Raw genomic sequence first — 20,539 nt, forward strand, 5'->3', positions numbered from 1 at the left:
ATTGTGTCTTCCTATTTGTAAATCCCCTCAGTGGTGTGTCTGCTAGACTGTAGGAATGCCAGTCATATATGTAATATTCTGGAAAACTCAAGTGTTAATTTCAGCACATGTGTATGTGTGGAGTAAGGGGTGTATTGCCTTAATATAAGCAGAAAGTTCAAAATAAGCCAGCTTGCAGAAATGTTCCTTGTGCTTCGATTCCGGGGTCCTGTCCACCTTACAGTGTTCAGCAGTCAGCACTTGGTATGGCTCAATCTGGAGATGGGAAGTTTTCATGTTAAAAGCATCTTTGCAAGACACACCCCAACATTACCATGGGTTCATATTATAGTTCCCATAAGAATTATGCAAATAAAATATCTAAAGTAAGATTGTAAAGTTTGGAAGCCTTTGTGCCTAGCTATTTTTGAAGTAATGGCTTGGTCAGAAATATATATTTCCTACGCTAATAACCTGAAAATGTCTAAACTAATGTTTTCACCCCTGGTCTTGTGGAAGCTGCCATGCATTGTCACCTGAGAATTGAATTTCACTCGGGTGTGTTTGCGTGGTAAAGTTTGCTGGCATACGTGGACTCTTGTGTATATGTGTGTGTACGAGGCTGGAGAGCCATGTGGATTCCACTAAGGAACTTAATTCGTCTGTTTACAGGGTCTCTGAATACCACCAAATCAGCTGTTATGCAATTTTCAGAAAACAGTCATCTGTCTTACATAAGATCCTATTTGTGTGCTCAAACGCGCTGCTGTTTATTCTGTGGATGGCTGAGCTGTCCTGTTTTCTTTGCAAAGAAACACTCCCAAGGGTTGTGGCCCGATGCCTCATTCTCTTCTCTGTGCCTTTGCTGTCCCTGCCCTGCCCACAGCTGAAAGGAAGCCTAGGGAGAGACAGAGGCAAAGCCTCTAAGCCAGGCCCTCGCCACCTCACCTTCCTTTACTCTCACACAGCAGGCCTTGGGAGCCCATCAGGCTGCGGCTCCCTGCGACTGTAGTGTGGGGGAACACAGGAGAACCTCTCGGGCTAATGAACTTGGGTCAGGCACGGTCAGTCACAGATTGGAAAGTCTGTCCCTCAAATCCTGGAATGCTAGGTGGCCATGGCGGTTGAATTGTGACTGGTATGCACATACCATCGCGTTTTTAATAGGAAATTATCTTTCCTCTATTGAATGTTACTAAGAAGCGGTTTGTTCGTTCGTTCATTGGCTCATTGAGCAGTGTTTCATACCTAACCTAGTTCCTCCCCCATAGAGTTACCTTCAAATTTACATACTTAGAAAGAAAGGTGTGCTGTATCACCAGGCAACCTTCATTGTTATTATTTTTTAAGATGAGCATCTGGTTTCTTTACTTTCCCTTCCCTGCATAGTGCAAGCTTTATCACCAGCAGCTGGTGTCCTCCCATTTCAACCCTTTGCTTTGGACCCCCTGTTGGTGTAGGTCTGTCACCGCCTCCTCCGCTTCCTGACACACAGATAGGGAAGGGTCACAGACAGCCTGGTTTCCTCTTCAGAACAGGCAGGCACCTGTCGCCCTTAGACGTAGGCTGTAGTGACATCCAGTCCCAGTGTCGTTGCCTCTGTTCCATGGGTACAGCTGTCCAGGTCCTCTGTTCCTGGGGATAATAATATCATTAAGCAGCAAGCTGGCACTGTTTCTCAGCAAAGATTTCTCGCAAGAACTTTGTGAGAATTGCACATTCCATTTGCCTCGATAATGTGAAAGTTATTTTTCTATAAAAAGGAGCAGGCAGATCCTCCCATGACTCACCAGAGAACAATAGTTTAAGTCATAATTTATTTTTGTCTTCTTCCCCCAAGAGAAGGAGAGACTGGTTAAGTGTACCGGCTCTGGGAGCAGGTGTACATCTGCAAGCAGGCACCTGGTCAGATAGTCACCCAAGCACACACACAGACAACAGGTCTGCTTTGTGGGCGGAGAGGTGCAGGGGTGCTTGCAGTCTGTTGGAGGAGACTCTGGCTCACCCTGAGGGGCCTGTGAGCCTTCCAAGGGAGAGGAGCTCAAAGCTGAGGTCTGGGGATCAGGAAGGTCAGTGAGGCCAGAGGGAACAACATCTGCAAAGATTCTGGGCTGGGAGGGTGTGGGTAGCTGGCGACGAGGAGCAGGGCTGGGTGTGGACCTGTGCTGTTTGTGTAGGGGCCTCTGGTTCGAATCCATCCTGCCACCACACGACGTTTGGATCGCCCCGCATTTATATCGCTCTCTGTTCCTGACTGCATCTCCTTCTATCTCACACCCATCATCTTTCTTCTAGTAGCTGTTTTTTAACTTGTGTGTATGTGGGCGTGTATGAGTGTGACTCAATGTGTGCGTGTGTATGAGCTTGTACGGATGAGTGTATATATATATATGAGTGTGTATATGTGTGTGAGTATGTGTATATATGAATGTGTGTATATAAGTGTGTGCATGTGTATGAATGCATGTGAGTGTATGTGTGTGAGTGTGTATAAGTGTGTGTGAACATGTGTATGAATGTGAGCGCATTTATGTGAGTGTGGATAAATGAATGAGAGTGCGTGACTGTGTATGAGTATAAATATGTGCAAGTGAGCGTATGAGTGTGAGCGCGTGCGTATGGGTGTGAGCGCGTGCGTATGGGTGTGAGCGCGTGCATATGAGTGTGAGCGCGTGCGTATGAGTGTGAGCGCGTGCGTATGAGTGTGAGCGTGTGCGTATGAATGAGTGTGAGCGCATGCATATGAGTGTGAGCGCATGCGTATGAATGAGTGTGAGCGCGTGCGTATGAGTGTGAGCGCGTGCGTATGAGTGTGAGCGCGTGCGTATGAGTGTGAGCGCGTGCGTATGAGTGTGAGCGCATGCGTATGAATGAGTGTGAGCGCGTGCGTATGAGTGTGAGCGCGTGCGTATGAGTGTGAGCGCGTGCGTATGAGTGTGAGCGCGTGCGTATGAGTGTGAGCGCATGCGTATGAATGAGTGTGAGCGCATGCGTATGAGTGTGAGCGCGTGCGTATGAGTGTGAGCGCATGCGTATGAGTGTGAGCGCATGCGTATGAGTGTGAGCGCATGTATTTGAGTGTTTATATATGAATGTGTATGAGTGTGAGTGCATATGTATGAGTTCATTGCGTAAGTGTGTATATATGAGTTTATGTATATATGTGTATATATACATATAAATATGTGTGTGTGTGTCAGTGTGTGTGTGTTTTATGCGTGTTTGTGTAGTGCCCCTGGAGACCAGAAGACGTGTCAGATCCCCAGACCTGGAGTTGTAGATGGTTCTCAATTGTCTGATAAGGGTATGGCGTCCTCATTCAGAGCAGGGAACACTCCTAACCACTGAGCCATCTCTCCAGCCCCATCTAGTACTTGTTTTAGCATGAGTTTGTTGGTGACAAACTGTGTCAGGTTCTCTTTTTGTCCTTTTCCCCTTCTGGCAACGGCTTTGTTGACAAACTCTGCATACCATCCTGTGTAGCCTTTTACACAGTACAGTCTATGGATTTCAACAGTTGGGCTTATGTGAACATAATCTGATGTTAGGACATTTTAAATTCCCCCAAAGAAATCGTATGCCCATTAGCAGGGACCTACCATTTCCTCTGCTGCCCATAGTCCCACAGTCTCCTCTCTCTGGCCTATCCTTGGTCCACTTTGTGTTTCTTGTACAATGTTCAAAGGGATCCTTGTGATAAAGACTTGTGACTAACTCTAATAGAATTTAATAATGTCCCAATAATGTCACTCCTATTCCAGTGCCACAGGGGAAGGTGGCCCCTCTCAGGTCTCTTACTGATTTGAAGACATTTTATCTTTGTCTTCCAATAGTTTGGTAACAATGTATGTCTTGTTTTTGGACTGAGTTCAGCCTTTGTGGATTTAATTTGGCTCTTTAGACTTTTATATTTATTTCTTTTACCAAATTTGGGGAGTTTCACCGAGTCTTCTATACTATGTTCATTCTTATTCTATCTTTTTTCTGTCTTTTCTTTAGATTCACTAATTTGCCTTGTCCTAATTTCAAGCTTGTTGCTTCTTCTGCTTGCTCAATTATGCCTTCAAAGACTTCTGGTCAGTTTTTCCGCTCTGTTCCTTGTACTTTTCATTTCCAGAATTTCTCTTTGTCTCCCTCTTTAGGTTTTCTGTTGATATTTCAATATTGTTTGTACGCTGTTTTCTTAATATTCTCCACATCTTTTGTTAGCCTTTAAGCCTCATTAAGACAATTGTTTAAAATCTTTGTCTGGGGTAGCCAACATCGAGTCTTTTTCAGAGGCATTTTCAATTGGTTTATTTTTACCCTCTGAGCCATATTTTTCTGTTCCTCATCCTGTGTGATCTTGTTATTACTGACAACTGGGCATTGCAGTCCCATAATGTAGTATTTCATTGTGGTTTTGTTGTTCTTGTTGTTGTTGTTGTTTTAGGTTTTGTTTTGTTTCTACAATAGCCATTTGGCTGATTGCTGGAGGCTGTCTGTGCTGGTGATCAGCGTGCACCTTTCCCTGGGCATGCACAGTGACTAATTTCACTGATAGGCAGATGGTTTTAAAGGACCTAGTCTTTGTTTTGTTTTGTTTGTTTTTGTTTTTCGAGACAGGGTTTCTCTGTGTAACAGCCCTGTCTGTCCTGGAACTCTCTTTGTAGACTAGGCTGGCCCAGAACTCACAGAGATTTGCCTGCCTCTGCCTCCCTAGGGCTGGGATTAAAGGCGTGCACCACCACACCTGGATTGAGGGCCCTAGCCCTAATTTTCCAGCTCTTACAAGGGACAACACAAAGTAAAGGAGTGGAAAAGGGTGCCGGCTCTTTCAGTCCTTGGGGATTTACCTGGTTGCTGGAAGGAGTCTTGCAAAAGTACAGGAAGTAGGAAAAGAGGCGGGAAGTGGCCTCTACCTCTTCCTATGTTGCATTGTGACCCAAAGCAAATATCCTCAGGGTGAAGAGTGGAGACCTGTCTGCCCTTTCTGGATCTTACCAGCTGTGAGCAAGATGCTCCTGGAACACATGCATTGTTTGCCATGGGGCCGGGAACCTGGCACATGAGCAGCTGTTGCTAATGCCTAGAGCAAACCATGATTGAAATGAACTGGTTAGCCACCCACAATCCCTCTTGGAGGTCATAAGCCTTTACTAGAATGCAGATCCAAAATAGTTACACCAGACAGGTTCTGCTTATTGTAATTGCTTTCTTTTTCCTCTGCCATCTTCCCAGAATCCTCTATGGCTATATGGTGTTATTTCTCTTCTACTTGGTGCCTAGGATCAGAGTTGTGACCATATGCTAATTTATGTTTGACATTTCGAGGAGCTGCCAAACTTATCCAAAGTGGCCACGACATTTAACATGTTGACCTGCAATGAATTCATGTTCTTATTTCTTCACATACTCTCACACGTATATTGTCCGCGTCTTTGGGTACAGCCATTCTAGTGAGGAGGCAGCGGCTTGCTGTGGTTCTGACTTGTCATGTGCCTAATAACTAGTGTCATTAAGAATATTTCTGGTGGCACATGCCTTTGGTCCCGGCACTCAGGAGGCGGAAGCAGAGGTAGGCGGATTGCTGTGAGTCTGAGACCAACCTGGTCTCCAAAGTGAGTCCAGGACAGCCAGGGCTACACAGAGAAACTCTAATATGAAAACAAAAAAAGAAAAAGAATATTTCATGTGCCTTCCTCTGTTCAAGCTCCCATTCAATGCTTCTGTTTTTAAATAGAGTGATCCCCTTATCAGATATATGATTGGCAAAGTCTTTTTCTCACTTTCTCAGTTGTCTTTATACATTCACAGTCCTTTGAGACCAAAAGCATATTGTGTTGATGAAGTCAGAACTTACCAGTCCCCCTTTCTGTGTGCTGGACGTCCCATCTGAGTGGTGCTGGACGTCCCATCTGAGTGGTGCTGGATGTCCCATCTGAGTGGTGCTGGACATCCCATCTGAGTGGTTACTCACTCCTGTTGTCTTCTGAGAGTGTCAGATGCTCTCTTGGCACTTTATTTAGCTCTGTGAGCCCCTCTGTGTGACACGCATGTCGTGAGGTGGGACTGCGGATACATTTCTGCGTGTAGATGTCTACTTGCCCCCATACAAACTGTTGAAAAGATTGCCTTTCCACCTCGAATTATCTTGACATCCTTGTGAAAAATGGTTGGCTATCACAGTAGACATTTGCATTTGGTTTCTGTTTCTAATCTCTGAACTTAGGTCTCTTAGTTCAGTGAGATCTATTTGTAGTTGAAGATTTGTGTGTGTGTGTGTGTGTATCTGTAGGATGTCTATGTGTAGGGTGTCTGTGCTGCCTATGCCTTTGCATGTGGAGACCACAGCTGCAGTTACAGGCATTTCTGGTGGCAGTGAGAGCTCTCAGCCTGTGTGCCATCTTTGCAGCCCCTCAGATAAGAGTTGAGAGTGGAGAGTGGGTGTTTAATTTTTATTCTTATTTTTCAAGATTTTTTTTTTTTACTCTTCTAGGCTTAAAACATTTTTAAATGGCATAAGATAATTGAATAATAATAGTTGTATGAGTCAGGTGTGGTGGCACATGTCTTTAATCCCAGCACTCAGGGAGACAGAGGCAGGCAGATCTCTGGGGGGTTCAAGGCCAACCTGGTCTACAAAGTCTAGGACAGCCAAGGCCACACAGAGAAACCCTGTTTCAAAAAACCAATAAATAAATAAATAAATAAAAATAATAACTTTTTAAAAAAAGGGTTTTGAAAGTTAAAAAAAAAAAAAGGGCTGGAGAGATGGCTCAGTGGTTAAGAACACTGACTGCTCTTCCAAAGGACCTGGGTTCAGTTCTTGGCACCCACATGGCAGCTCACAACTGTCTTTAACTCCAAGATCTGACACCCTCACACAGACATACATGCAGGCAAAATATCAATGCACCTAAAATAAAAATACATTACTTTTTTTAAAAAGTTGTATGCTGTGAATTTTCGATATTTGTTCTATCAATTATTGAAAGATACTCCTAGTTATGGAAGTAACTGTTATAATTACATTATTTCTCCACTTCATCAATTTTTGCTTCAAGAATATATGGATTCTCTTTTTATATGGCTTAATCTTCCTTTTTATAATAAATGTATTTTCTTTGTAGATTGATCATTTTATTATTAAATGGCACATTTATCTCTGAAATTTTCTTCTAAAACCAGTTTTTCAGCTATTAATATAGAGTCATTATCTTAGTCCAGAATATTGTTTAATTCCTGTATATGTTTTTATATCTGATTTCCTTATACTTTATTCCACTTTAACCCTCTTTAAAAATAACATATGTACGTTGGTGGTCTGCCTGCATGTATGCCTGTGTGAGGGTGCCGGATCCCCTGGAACTGGAGTTACAGACAGAGCTGCCATATGGGTGCTGGGTCCTTTGGAAGAGCAGCCAGGGCTCTCAACTGCTGAGCCATCTCTCCAGCCCACTTTAACCCCTTTCATTGTGTGTGGACTTGTTAGGACCTAGCGTTGTGTGTCCTGGAGTCTTCGCTGGGTTCTTCAGGAGGTTGTGTACTCTGTTGCTATGTTTTCTGTTGCCAGGTGGGGGTGAGGTGTAGATTCCTGATCAGTCTAGTTAGTGTTGTTCTTTAAGGCTTTTATATCCTGTTGACACACTGCTTGTTTGTTCTATCAATTATTAAAAGTCAGGTACTGGCCTGCACATCCACGTTTACTGTGGCACTTTTATAAGTCACCGAGTCAACCTGGGTGCCAATCATCAGATGTGCTGGGGTGTGTGTGTGTGTGTGTGTGTGTGTGTGGGTGTGTGTGTGAGAGAGAGAGAGAGAGAGAGAGAGAGAGAGAGAGAGAGAGAGAGGAAGGGAGGGAGGGAGAGAGATTTTAACGGTGTGTGTGACGTATATTTAAAAGAGCAAAGTCACATTGTTTGCATAAAAATTGACGTAACTGAAGCTGATTGTGCTGCCTGTGTGGTGATGCGTGTCTGTATTACTAGCCCTTGGGAGGTGGGGGCAGGAAGAGCAGGAATTTAAGGCCAACCTCAAGTATGTGCAAATTTAATGCCAACTCAGGCTACAAGAGACCCTTTCCCTACCCTAAAACACACACACACACACACACACACACACACACACACACACACACTCAGAAGATAAGCATGTGTTTTTTCGTGTTTGTAGATCATTTTTTAAAGACATGGGAACAAAGGAGAGCTAGTGGGAGGACAGAGTTGGTAAGAGCGCGTGGCTAACGGCAGGGCAGTGATGATCACAATGTCCTATGGCCACGTGTGAAGTGTCTTAGGAAACCAATTAGTTTGTACAACTAATATATACTAATAAAAGTGATAAATAATCAGATTATTGAAGTCCCTAACTATGACTGTTGCATTTTTTTTTTTTTGACTCCTATCTGTCAATTTGGGCTTCATGTCATGTAAGGCTGAATTAGGTCAATATATATTTACTATGTTTTCCTGATATCACAATTCTAGCATTCTAAATTGTCCCTCCTATCTTTAAGAATGCTTTTGTTTTGAGGTTTATTTTGTCTATCATTAGTATAGCCATCCTGCTGATTGTATAATATGGCATTTTATTTTTTACTTACTTGTATTTGTGAGACTAAACTTGTTTCTTTTTTAGTTTAATTTTTAATTTTATGTACATTGCTATCTTGTCTTGATGAATGTCTCTGTACCACTTGGGTATCTGGTACCTGCAGAGGCCAGAAGAGGGCATCAGACCCCATGGAACTGCAGTTACAGATGATTGTGAGCCTCCGTGTGGATCCTGGGAACTGAACCTGGGTCCTTCGGAAGAGCAGCCAGGGCTCTTAAACCACTGAACCACCTCCCCAGGCCCTAAATATGTCCGATACTTTCTCCCTCTTGAGTGACTAAGTGCATTTGTCTTGAGCACCTTCCTGGCATTCCATCTGTGCTGCTTTGCCTCTCCTTTGCTCCAGGTCATGTAATAAGCACCTTGTTCCTCTGTAGCGTCTTCACCTTTGCTTTCCTATGAAATGGGTGCTGTCTAGCATGCATGTGACTTCTGTACTGATTTTCACCTACATTTTCTTCAGTTATTTTTAGTGGTTCACCTAGGCCTTACAACACTTATCCTAACATATCTAAATCAGCTTTAAATTGATAGTATCTTAATTCTTTTTTTTTTTTTTTTGCATGTGTCTATGGGTGTGTATTCATGTTCATGTGTGTGGGAGCACATATGTGCAACGTGCATATAGAGGCCTGAGTTTGACAATAGAAGCCTTCCTCCATCACTCTTTTATTTTATTTATTGATTGATTGATTGATTGATTGATTGATTGAGACAGAGTTTCTTTGTGTTATCTTAGATGTCCTGGACTCACTTTGTAGACCAGGCTCGCCTTGAACTCATAGCAATCCTCCTGCCTCTGCCTTTCAAGTGCTGGGATTAAAGGCGTGTGCCACCATGCCCGGCTCCTCCATCACTCTTTACGGTACCTGTCTACACAGGTCTTAGTTAATCCCAGAGCTCCTCTGTACATCTGGTCCACCCAGCAGTTTGTTCTGGAGATCCCCTGCCTCTGCCTTCAGAACACTGGAACTAGAGGCAGGCAGGCTCCTCGCACAGTCAGCACTCAGACAGAGTCTGCAGACCGCAGGGCTCTGATCTCCATCTTCCCGTTATTCACTGAGCCACCTCTGCAGCCCGCCAGCTTCACTCTCACAGTTCAGGCCATCCCTCTTTGTTATGCTGTCTTTGCTGTAGGTATTGTATCTGTATTTATTTTATACCTAACAATTATAACAAAGAACCCTGTCTTTTAAAGGAGCTAAGAGGGAAAAAAGAACAAAAATTAATCCATGGAGGAAAAAAAAAAAAACCCTATCTACTTTCTTTTACCAATTTTGGTTTTCTTTTGTCCAGGCCACACCACATTACCGGTGGCCTAACCCGCCTTTAAAACTAAAAGGTATCAGGTTTCACAGTTAAGAATTGGGGTTAGGGCTGGAGAGATGGCTCAGTGGTTAAGAGCACCACCCGCTCTTCCAGAGGTCCTGAGTTCAATTCCCAGCAACCACATGGTGGCTCACAACCATCTATAATGTGATCTGATGGCCTCTTCAGCAGATAAAGCACTCATATAAAATAAATAAATCTTTAAAAACAAAATAAGAAAGAAAGAAAAGAAAAGAATTGGGGTTGGCAGTTGCTTTCTGTTGTGATCTTTCCACTTAAAATGCTGTTGCTTCTCAGAGAATAATACTATTTCAGATAACGGCATGAAGCTTGGTGGGCACAGAGAGCCTTGCCATGGATGAGAGAAGCTAGTAGGAGGAACGCTGAAAACAGAGGTGGAAGGAGACCAAATTGAAGTTGCTTCATGGTTTTGTTTTAGACTAGCCTCCCCTAAGGCTGGCCAGTGCCTGCTGCCGTCCGTCCTTGGGGTGCACTGTAAAAGGTCCAGGTGACTGAAAGCATCCGTAGGGGGTGGAATTGCTCTGCAGGACGAACACTAAAACTTTCCTTCATAATTGCATGCTTAGATGTATGTCCTTAGTGCACAAATGTTTTTTCCATTGTGTATGTAAGTTTAGTGGATTGGAACATTTAAGATAATACATTAGAACCTGTGCTTCATGTGGCTAAATCTAGGATTTTTAGTAGAACTTGCAGCTACTGGTAGAGCTCAGCTGTTAGCCGGGGAGGAGCCTGAGGCCACAGAGTGGAGACAAGCCCCCCACGCTGAAATTTCTTTTGGAAACAGGACTTCCCTGGAGTCTGCTGGTGCCCACAAACACATTAAGAACTGCACACTGCAGAGAGGGCTAGAGGAGTTAATCAGAACCCTTGAAGAGGCCCTTGAAGTCCAGATTTAGTCTAAAGGATTGGTTTTCTTTGATTGGGATTTAACAGCTGTCAGAAAAACAAGAACAGGGGTTGGGCAGCACAGCTGCCTGCTGTGGGCCGGTGGTAAAGGTAGATTGGACTGTGAGTTCCCGAGGCAAGCATGTTTTCCCGTAGAGAGCCAACGATGAGCTTGCTTACTGTGGACTTGTACTTGGCTTTACAGAGACGGGCACAGCCCTCACAAGGCCCAACTGAGGTGGTCTGTTGTTAGAGCTGTGATGTTTCCCCCTAGAATGGCCATGTGATACAAGCTCTTCTCCACTTGTGGTAGCCTCTCCTCTGGGATGATGGGTGTGTCTCATCTGTTGCCCTGCTGCAACTTGAGTGAGGACTAGGAAAGTCAAGCGTCAGCCATCCCATGACTGATAGTGGCTACCCTAAAACGAGCCATTTGCTAGGTTTTCATGAGATAAAGTTGACACCCATACTAAGATACAGCAGTCAAGTATGCCGGGGGCATGTTTGTACAGACAGGTGACGAATGAGTTGTGGTGGCACACACAGCAGTGCTCAGTAAGCTCTTGTACGTGCTGGCTTCTGGTCCTGTGATGGCTACTGGTGCTGTGCTGGCTTCTGGTCCTGTGCTGGCTTCTGGTGCTGTGCTGGCTTCTGGTCCTGTGCTGGCTTCTGGTGCTGTGCTGGCTTCTGGTCCTGTGCTGGCTTCTGGTGCTGTGCTGGCTTCTGGTCCTGTGATGGCTACTGGTCCTGTGATGGCTTCTGGTCCTGTGATGGCTACTGGTCCTGTGCTGGCAACTGGTCCTGTGATGGCATCTGGTGCTGTGCTGGCTTCTGGTCCTGTGATAGCTTCTGGTCCTGTGATGGCTACTGGTCCTGTGATGGCTACTGGTCTTGTGATGGCTTCTGGTCACGTGCTGGCTGCTGGTCCCGTGCTGGCTACTGGTCCTGTGCTGGCTTCTGGTCCTGTGATGGCTTCTGCTCTTCACTGTCATCCTGATGGGTTTAGAATCACCATGGAGACACACCTCAGCGTGAGTCTATGAGTATGTTTTCAAAAACAGTTTTAACAAAATGGGAGAAGACCCACCCTGAATGTGAGTGGCCCCATCCCATGGACTTTGGTCCTAGGATAAACAGAAAGAAGAAAGTGGGCTAAGTGCTAGCATCCACCTCTGTCTACTTCCTGACTGTGAGCGCGGTGTGAGCTGCTTCCTGACACTCCTGTTGCCATGGTTACCGCACCGTGATGGACAAACCTTCCCTTCTTCCTTCCTTAATGTCAGGCATTTTGTCAGAGCAGTGAAGAAAGCAGTTAACACAGCCCTGCTGGATTAAAAGTATTACTGTCTGTCTTTTGTAAGTGGGGAACCCATTTATGAGCCCAGTGCTGGTGATTTTAGAATTAAGACGCAACCCCAAGACACCCCAATATGCAGGTTGTTGCCCTTTTTCTTTTAATTGCCTTACACACGTATCAGTAGGAAGGCAGTTGGAGTAGGAAGCGTGAGCAGGTCCTGAGATGAGCTGTGGCAGCCCCTTTATCAGTGGGCACCATTTGTCTTCTCAAGTCTCCTGGATGTTTCCGCATCTCATGGTACTCGGCATTAACCTTTAGGGAGGATAGAAGGACTAGGTCCCTTCTTGCTCCCCAGTGCCTATACCTGCTCCTGAACCCATTGCCCTAGGCAGCTTTATCACAGCCCCATCAGTCAACCCTGGAGAAACAGCTCTGAGCCTTTGGGCTCCTCTGGGATCGTAGGATAAAAAGAGGGTGCCTCCCCACCCCCCACCCCCCCGCTACACACCTACCCAGGGATGCTCATGCACACACTCAGACATAACCCTCATATTTCCCGCCAATGACACTCTTCATCTGCCAGAGGTGACACCACGGTTTCTGTAGAGTTGTACCTTCTCAGTTAGCAGACACTTCCTCTCAAACTCCTTCCCTCAGCCTGAGACTCCTGCTCCCTCAGCCCTGGACTCAGGCAAGGGTTCCTCAGTGGGCAGGGCCATGTCAGTGGGAGAGCCCATGCTTACAACTCCCTGGCTTCCCCCTGTCCAGTACATCTCAGAGTGCACAAACAGAGCCACCCAGGGCTCTCCCCCGTCACCAGGGCAACACCTGAAAGAGACAGGGACGCTGTAGCTCTCATCTGTTGCTGTATCCCAGCAACTCCGAAGCACAGTCCGTATGAACGTTCAGAATGAAGCCTGCTTCACTCCCTCAGGCAACCTAATAAGTCAGCTAACGTGATGTGCGTTCTCAACTCCAGACTGGCAAAACAGAGCATTGCAGGGCTACAGGAGATAACTGATGTTATGTATATAATTTGCATGTACTTTGCAGTCATTGTGACTGATGCCAAGTTCAAAGGATGGAAATTCTCTATCCTTCCATCTTTCTACCTCAGCGACAGCCCAGGCAGGTGATCACCCAGGTTAATTAACAGTTGACGACTCTCTACATCACCAGCTTCACTCTCCCTGCTGCCTTTGGGTTCTTCCGTTGCCCATCACCCCAAGTTCCCTGGTTCTTCCTCCATCGCCCATCACCCCAAGTTCCCTGGTGGCTCCTTGGCCTCCATAGTATCACTGTACAAACCACACAGACAGTCAGAGGTAGCTGACGTCTTGGAGGCCTTTGCCTGGCAGAAGGCATGTCACGAGCATTCACCTCTTTGAGTGCAGCATCTGTTGCTTTGCGAGCACAGGGCGTGATAACAAGGCGTAGAGTGGCCTTCAACAACAATATGAGCAAGCGCTGTTCCTACCTCACCTTTGCTTTATGCTCAGTGGGACCAGGAGTGTGAGGTCCTATCAAAAGGTTTTTGACTGAACTGATATGAGGCCAGATGTTTACACAAAGCCAAAGTACATGAAAATTGAGAGGCTAAATTTAAAAGAAAAGAGCTTTCTTTGCGCCTTTAAGAAATCATCCAGGGAGCTGGAGTGGTGAGATTAACTAAGAGCACGTACTACTCTTGCCCAGAGCTCAAGTTCTGTTCCCAAAACCCACAGCAGATGGCTCACAGCAGCCTGTATCCAGCACCAGAGGACCCAGCACTCTCCCTTGGCCTCTGAAGGCACCTTCACACGTTGTCTGTCTGTCTGTCTCTGTCTCTGTCTCTGTCTCTGTCTCTGTCTCTCTGTCTCTGTCTCTCTCTGTCTCTGTCTGTCTGTCTGTCGGTCTGTCTCTCTCTCTATCACACACACACACACACACACACACACATGAAAAAATAAGAATAAAGGTGAGTGGCACATGCCTTTAATCCTAGCAGCCAGGAATGTGCTGGCTAGTTTTATGTAAACTTGACACAAACTAGAGCAGCTTTGGAAGAGGGAACCTCAACTGAGAAAATAAGCCTACCAGATTAGCCTGCGGGCAAGCCTGTGGCCTTTTCTCACTTGATGATTGTGTGGGAGAGCTCAACTCAGTTGTGGTCTGTGCTACCCCTGAGCTGGTTGTCCTGGGTGCTATACGCTAATAGGTTGAACAATTTATGGGGAGCAAGCCAGTAAGCAGCACCCCTCCATGGCCTCTGCATCAGCTCCTGCCTCCAGGTTCCTGCCCTGTTTGAGTTCCTGTCCAGACTTCTCTCAGTGATGGACTGTGTTGTTGAACTGTAAACCAAAATAAACCCTTTCCTCCCCAAGTTGCTTTTGGCCATGGTCTTTTATTACAGCCATAGAAACCCTAATTAAGACAGGGAAAAAGAGGCAAGCAGATCTCTGTGAGTTTGAAGCCAGCCTTATGTACATGGCAAGTCCCAGGCCAGCTAGTGCTACTTAGTGAGACCCTGTCTCAAGTGATGATGATGATGATGAAGAAGAAAAAGAAGAAGAAGAAGAAGAAGAAGAAGAAGAAGAAGAAGAAGAAGAAGAAGAAGAACAACTTTAAAAGAAACCAGCGTGGTGGGAGGACAAACACTCTAACATTTATATTAAAGGCCATCTAAGTATTAGTGCCAACTCCAGCGCAGAACGCTGTGAATGTTCCATCCCTTCTGTTAAATGTGTTCTGTCCTCTCATCATTTTTACCTCCTGTAAAAGCAGAACTATGAATCACTTAATCAAACATTTGAACGTGTCTTTTCAGTATGAGGATCCATAGCCACTCCCAGTCAAAATGCCTTTCCAGATAGAGTGTGCTATACACGGAGGGAGGGTGTGCTGTCTTGGATTGGGCGTGGGAGGCAGAAACACACGTAGCAGGACTATGGATGAGTCAGTCAGATACTTTTATTTAGGAAGAAGGTAAATCCATATGGATGAAACGGTAATAGTAACTAGGATGGTTTACTTGGAAATGCTCTAGTGAGCGTGGGGTACAGTGAAGGAGGGTAATTTTATATGGGGTTCACCAGATGTTCACCGTACTTCTGTTTGCTTGGAATTTTTTCCCAAGTTCAAAACCAGAAGACTCCATGTAAATCATATTAACATATTGTGCAGCCTTTCAGATTGACACTCAGAAGGAATTTTAATCAAGCAATATGCTACGAAAAGCAAGGTTCTCAGGGTGTGCATGGATAACACGTGTCTATATAAAGGTGGGGTGGAAAGACACTAAAACACACTTAAGATTATCCTTAGTCAGTGGGATTATGGGTGGTTTGGTTTTTTGTTTTATTTTACTCTCCACATTTTTCAAACTTGCTCCAGGAAAAACAAACAGTCTCTCATAATTTGAGGGGAACTGTGACACTCTCTGGCCTCCGTTGCGTTTAGTGATGCTGTTATGTTTTCTGTGAAATTGCTGACACCAAGCATTTAGAAAGACGCTTCTGTGGCTGCTCCCCATGGGGCTCTGGTCATGGTCTGTGCCTGTCCTGCTCTCCTCTCTGCCCTGGACTCCGATTTTTCAGAGTTATGTGCAGGTGAGGTGACAGGCAGACGCAGGCCCCACCAACGTGGCACTCGCCAGTCACATCTGCTCAGCGTGTTTCTCTAACATGGATTTTCCTCTGGTTTTAGTGAGCCGGACATGATTTCCACAAGGATGACGGACATGAAGCTCCGAGAGTCGGCTGAAGGCCTCGGGGAGGACGGCACAGGTGAGGCCCCAACTTCCCAGCTCTACAAAGAGCTCTGTCTGGTTGCATGGAGCTGTGCTTTGTGGCTTTCTTGGCTGCTCAGCTTTCCTCAGCCCCTCGCTGTCTCTGGGAGAACAACAGCCTTGCCACTTAACGCCCTTTGGTAGAACTGCTCTCCTGTGGCTCTGCCTAAGCATGAGGTTTAAATATTTCCTTTTCCTGGAGGTAAATATGGCATTGTGTTTGACTTGAAAGCAAAGGATCAGGGGCTAAACCCGGAATATCTGTACTTTGATGTCAGAGGCAAGAAGGTCACGAGTTCAAGGGCAGGTTGGGCTACATATAGAGGCCAAGGCTAAATGGCGTCATTTATCATCCAACGATTCCCAAAGGCATGCATAGGAGCTTTTGTAAAATACAGGATGAGCTGACACTCCAGAGAAAGTCATTCCACTGAAAGGGCCTTTGACCTTCTCTTATGACTTTTATAAGACCTTTATCTTAGCCTCTGGCAGGTCAACGTCCGGGCTCCTGAGTCATCGCTTGAGAACACATTCCAAGAATGGTCTGGTCATGGGATTGCTCTTTAAGTCTTGATACAGTTGTGAAATTGATATTAAAAAAAAAAAAACACTGATCTCCCTCAGTGCACATTCTCATCCATCTCAGCCATTTTACTCACCTTATTTTTGCTTATTTGTTTTTTCAAGACAGGGTTTCTCTTGTAGTCCTGGCTGTCCTGGACTCGCTTTGTAGACCAGACTTAACAAAGGTCTCCAATCCTCTGTTGGGTAAATTAAAAAATCCCAGGAGTGATTTTCTTTGACTTCGGTCAGAAAGAATAACTTCCCATGATAATAAACCTTACAACCAGGTGCTACCTTCAGACACTTCTTTCAGTGAACACTGTTTCGTATATGAAGATGGATTGCTCAGTTTATAGTAGGGCCACTTTTCTGTCTTATTTGAGTAGGTACCAAATAAGTCCAAATGCGAGCTGAGGGTATGGTCATTTAAACTGTATCATGTCATGGAACACCGAATTATTACTTTTAAAATACAAAAACATTATAAACAAGTATTTCGTGTCCCACAAACTAGCTTCAGCAGATGTCAGTTTGGCCTGCATAGGTCACCACGAGGAATCTGTTTTAGAAAGTGAGAGAATCAACTTATTGTATTTTTGTTTCCAAGAATAGTGAACTTATTTCCTTCTTAAAATTTGAAAATTCTAGAAGGGGACACGAGTTGAAAGGAAACTGGTAGCTTAGAGGGATAAGTGAGCATACTTTCCTTTCTCCTTTTACTCTGACAGTTTGAATCTTATTTTCTTGTTGGGTAGGATGTGGGGGTGGGTGGGATAGAAGGCAAGATACAGGATCTGAGGAGACTCTGCTGACAGAAGGCCTTCCCTTTGATGAGCTACAGGGTTGCAGTGGGTGTGGCCCACAGATAACCGAGCCCTTCTGTGCATCTGTAGCCTCTTTGTCTCACTTGGATAATCCCTTGAACTAGGGTCAGTAATGCTCCTTGGTCAGACATGACCCGGTTGCCGTGCAGAAGCAAACTGCTTCCTTGAAAGACCTTTGTACTGTCTTACCTAGAATAGGAGGCTTGGGAGGTGGAAATAGGACATCAGATGTTCAAGATCACCCTCAGCTACATAGGCAGTTTAGGACCACTTTGGGATGTAGTGTGACCCTTTTCAAACAAACCCAGAAGGATGGGGCTGGAGAGATGGCTCAGCAGTTAAGAGCACTTGTTGCTCTGCAGAGGACTCGGGTTCAATTCCCAGCACCAACATGGTGACTCACAACTATCTGTAACTCCAGTTCTAGGAGATCTGATGTGTCACATGGTGTACTCACTCACACACACACACACACACACACACACACACACACACAGGCAAAACATTTGTAAACATAAGATAAACTAAGATTAGAAACAGAAGCAAGAGAAGGGACAGCAGGAAGGAAAGAGACAGAGAGAGAAGGAAAGGAAGAGCATCACCACTACACCTCACCGGTGACCCGGAACAGCTCAGAGTGCGACAGAGATGAGTGGTAAAGACTTGCATCCTCAAGCCCGGCATGGTGGCGCACGCCTTCAATCCCAGCACTCGGGAAGCAGAGGCAGGTGGATCGCTGTGAGTTCGAGGCTAGCCTGGTCTACAAAGCGAGTCTAGGACAGCCAGGGATGTTACACAGAGAAGTCCTATCTCAAAAAAACAAAACAAAACAAAGCAAAAAAACAAAAAAACAAAAAAAACTTGCATCCTCTTATAAGAATGGTAAAGATAAAACATTTATTACCTACAGCTAGGCCAGGGTTCTTAGAAACAAGACCTTAATCCATAAAAGATAATCTTATGAATGAAACTTAATCAAAATTTAAAACCTTTCTCTGTAAAAACACTATTTAGAAAACAAAAATATAAGTCACAGATTGGGAAAATCACACTGGTTACCAAAAGCAACAACTTACATCCAGCATATATTTTAAACTATCCAAAGCAAAATAGCAATTAATAATAAATAATAATAAACTAGCCTAATTTAAAATTGGCCTAAGAATGTGGACAAACGGCAGCATCTGTATTCATTAAGTGCTATAAATTAAATACTATAACTTTGAACTAAATTAAAACGTTTATAATAATCCTGACGAGTGCTGGTCATGATGCTTTTCCTTGTAAAATACAAAAATGGTATAACCACTTTGAAAGACATTTTGGCAGTTTCTTATGAAGTTAGACACACACCCATACCTAAGGGCAATGAAATCTAGGATTTACATAAAAACTGAAAGTGACTTTATTCGTGATTGTCAAATGGCCTTCAGTCAGCCCCATGGTTCAACCAACAAATATACCTGTATAATGGAATGGTACTCACAGTAAAAAGAAAACAGACTATTGGTGTTTAATAGCGATGTGAATGAGTTTCTAAGTGAAGGAAGCCAGAATCAGAAGGCTGCATTCCATGACCTGATGTGCACTCTGTGATTTCACTAAGAGGAGCAGATCCAGGGGCTGCTGCTTGCTTGAGGAAGTAATTGTGCTGGTCTGTAGATGTTTGCTGTAGCTTGGTGGTGGCACACACCTTTAATCCCAGCACTTGGGAAGCAGAGGCAGGCTGATGCTGTGAGTTCGAGGCCAGCCTGGTTTACAAAGTGAGTCCAGGACAGCAGCCAAGGCTACACAGAAACCCTGTCTCAAAAAAAAAAAAAACAAAAAACAAAAAACAAAAAAAATACTGCAGATTTTAAATATGTGGATTTTTTAAAAAGTAAATATAATTAGTAAAACTTCAGTGTTCCGTGTAAGAGCAGATTGCACCAGCTCAAGAGCACAGGGAACCGTACAGAGTGCAGAGCGGAAGGATAAAAAGAAGAGAAACAGAAAAAAGAAAAAAGAAAAGAAAAAAAGAAGAGACAGAGCTGAGTGGCAACCTCAGCATCTTCCACAGGGGCTCAGGGAGGAGGATGTCTGGAAATTTTCTAGAATTGTTCAAAAAAACAAAACAAACAAACAAACAAACAAAAAACAAGAGAATAGCTTAGCCCTCAGATTTAAGTTGCCCACTGAGGGGCGGAGAGATGGTTCAGTGGCTAAGAGCGCTCACTACTCTAGCATAGGTTCTGAGTTCAGTTCCCAAGGAAGCCACCTGAAACTCCAGCCTCAGGCCGCCTGGCACCCTCTTCTGGCCTCTGCAGGTACCACATGTGTGCAGACATACATACCTAAATAAAAAGTAACTAGCTAAATAAAAGAAACCCAATGACTCCTAAGAGGAATAACTAAAAAGCAGTAAAAATACAGTGGGAAATATGTAGAATGCCAACGTTCAAATTAAGAGTCTTAGGTCCAAGGAAGAGTGAGCTGCCTTCACGGGAGCAAAAAGAAGAGTCAGGGCTGATTCCTTAACAGCACAGTAGGACCCACAAAACTGTGAATCACAGAAGAAGTAACTACCAAGCTGGGAAGGCCAAACCTGAGGTGGATGGATGCCAGGACCGAAGAGAAGCAGAGACATTGACAGAGACCTGCGTTTGCCCCTTAAAAGCTGTGACATAGAAATGGACAACTAAAGAAAGAGAATAAAGTCCCCACCCCCTTTCTGAAATTGTTAGGACAAATTTATTTTGAAAATTAGTAGAGGTATAAAATATAAACTCAAAATGAAAATGGTAGTGCCCAAATTGCCATCTCTAAGACAAGAAAGAAAATGCATCATTTTCTTATGGGAAATCTGTGGAAACTGTCAACATGGCAAACCATAAAGTAAGTCTCAACAGATTTGAATAGAACAAAATTCAGAGCACATCATCTCACCACAATGAAATTAATAAAAAGAGATAGAAGGTTGCCAGGGGCTTGGAAATAAAGACATGCCTTTCTGTATAACACATAGATCTAAAAAGGGATGATCACAAAATCAGAAAATACTTCTGACCAAATAATAATGACAATGCAAACTTTTATAATGTGTAGGGTTTAGCAGGTCTAGGGGGACCTGTGTTTCCTGAAGTGTCGGCTTGTGCCCCTCAGTGGTGGAGCTCCGGAAGTGCCTAACCCTTGTCACAAGCCATTGGCGTAGCTGACCAAGGGAAAAGGAGGAGGCACTGCTACAGACACTGCCGATGCCCGACAGTGTGTCTTGGCGGCGGGAGCTTTTTGCCAGTA

At 44.6% G+C, this 20,539-nt stretch overlaps 1 protein-coding gene across 1 annotated transcript in view; it reads left to right on the forward strand.

The window, feature by feature from the left end:
• The window catches only part of Cracdl (CRACD like), a 59,800-nt gene that overhangs the window by 1,624 nt on the left and 37,637 nt on the right, over positions 1-20,539 (forward strand). Inside the window, exon 2 of the mRNA XM_051152771.1 lies at positions 15,794-15,873. Coding sequence (XP_051008728.1) covers positions 15,794-15,873 — 80 coding nt within the window. The remainder of the gene's footprint in view (positions 1-15,793; positions 15,874-20,539) is intronic.

This window comes from Acomys russatus, chromosome 11 (assembly GCF_903995435.1).
Source record: "Acomys russatus chromosome 11, mAcoRus1.1, whole genome shotgun sequence".
Lineage (NCBI taxonomy): Eukaryota > Metazoa > Chordata > Mammalia > Rodentia > Muridae > Acomys > Acomys russatus.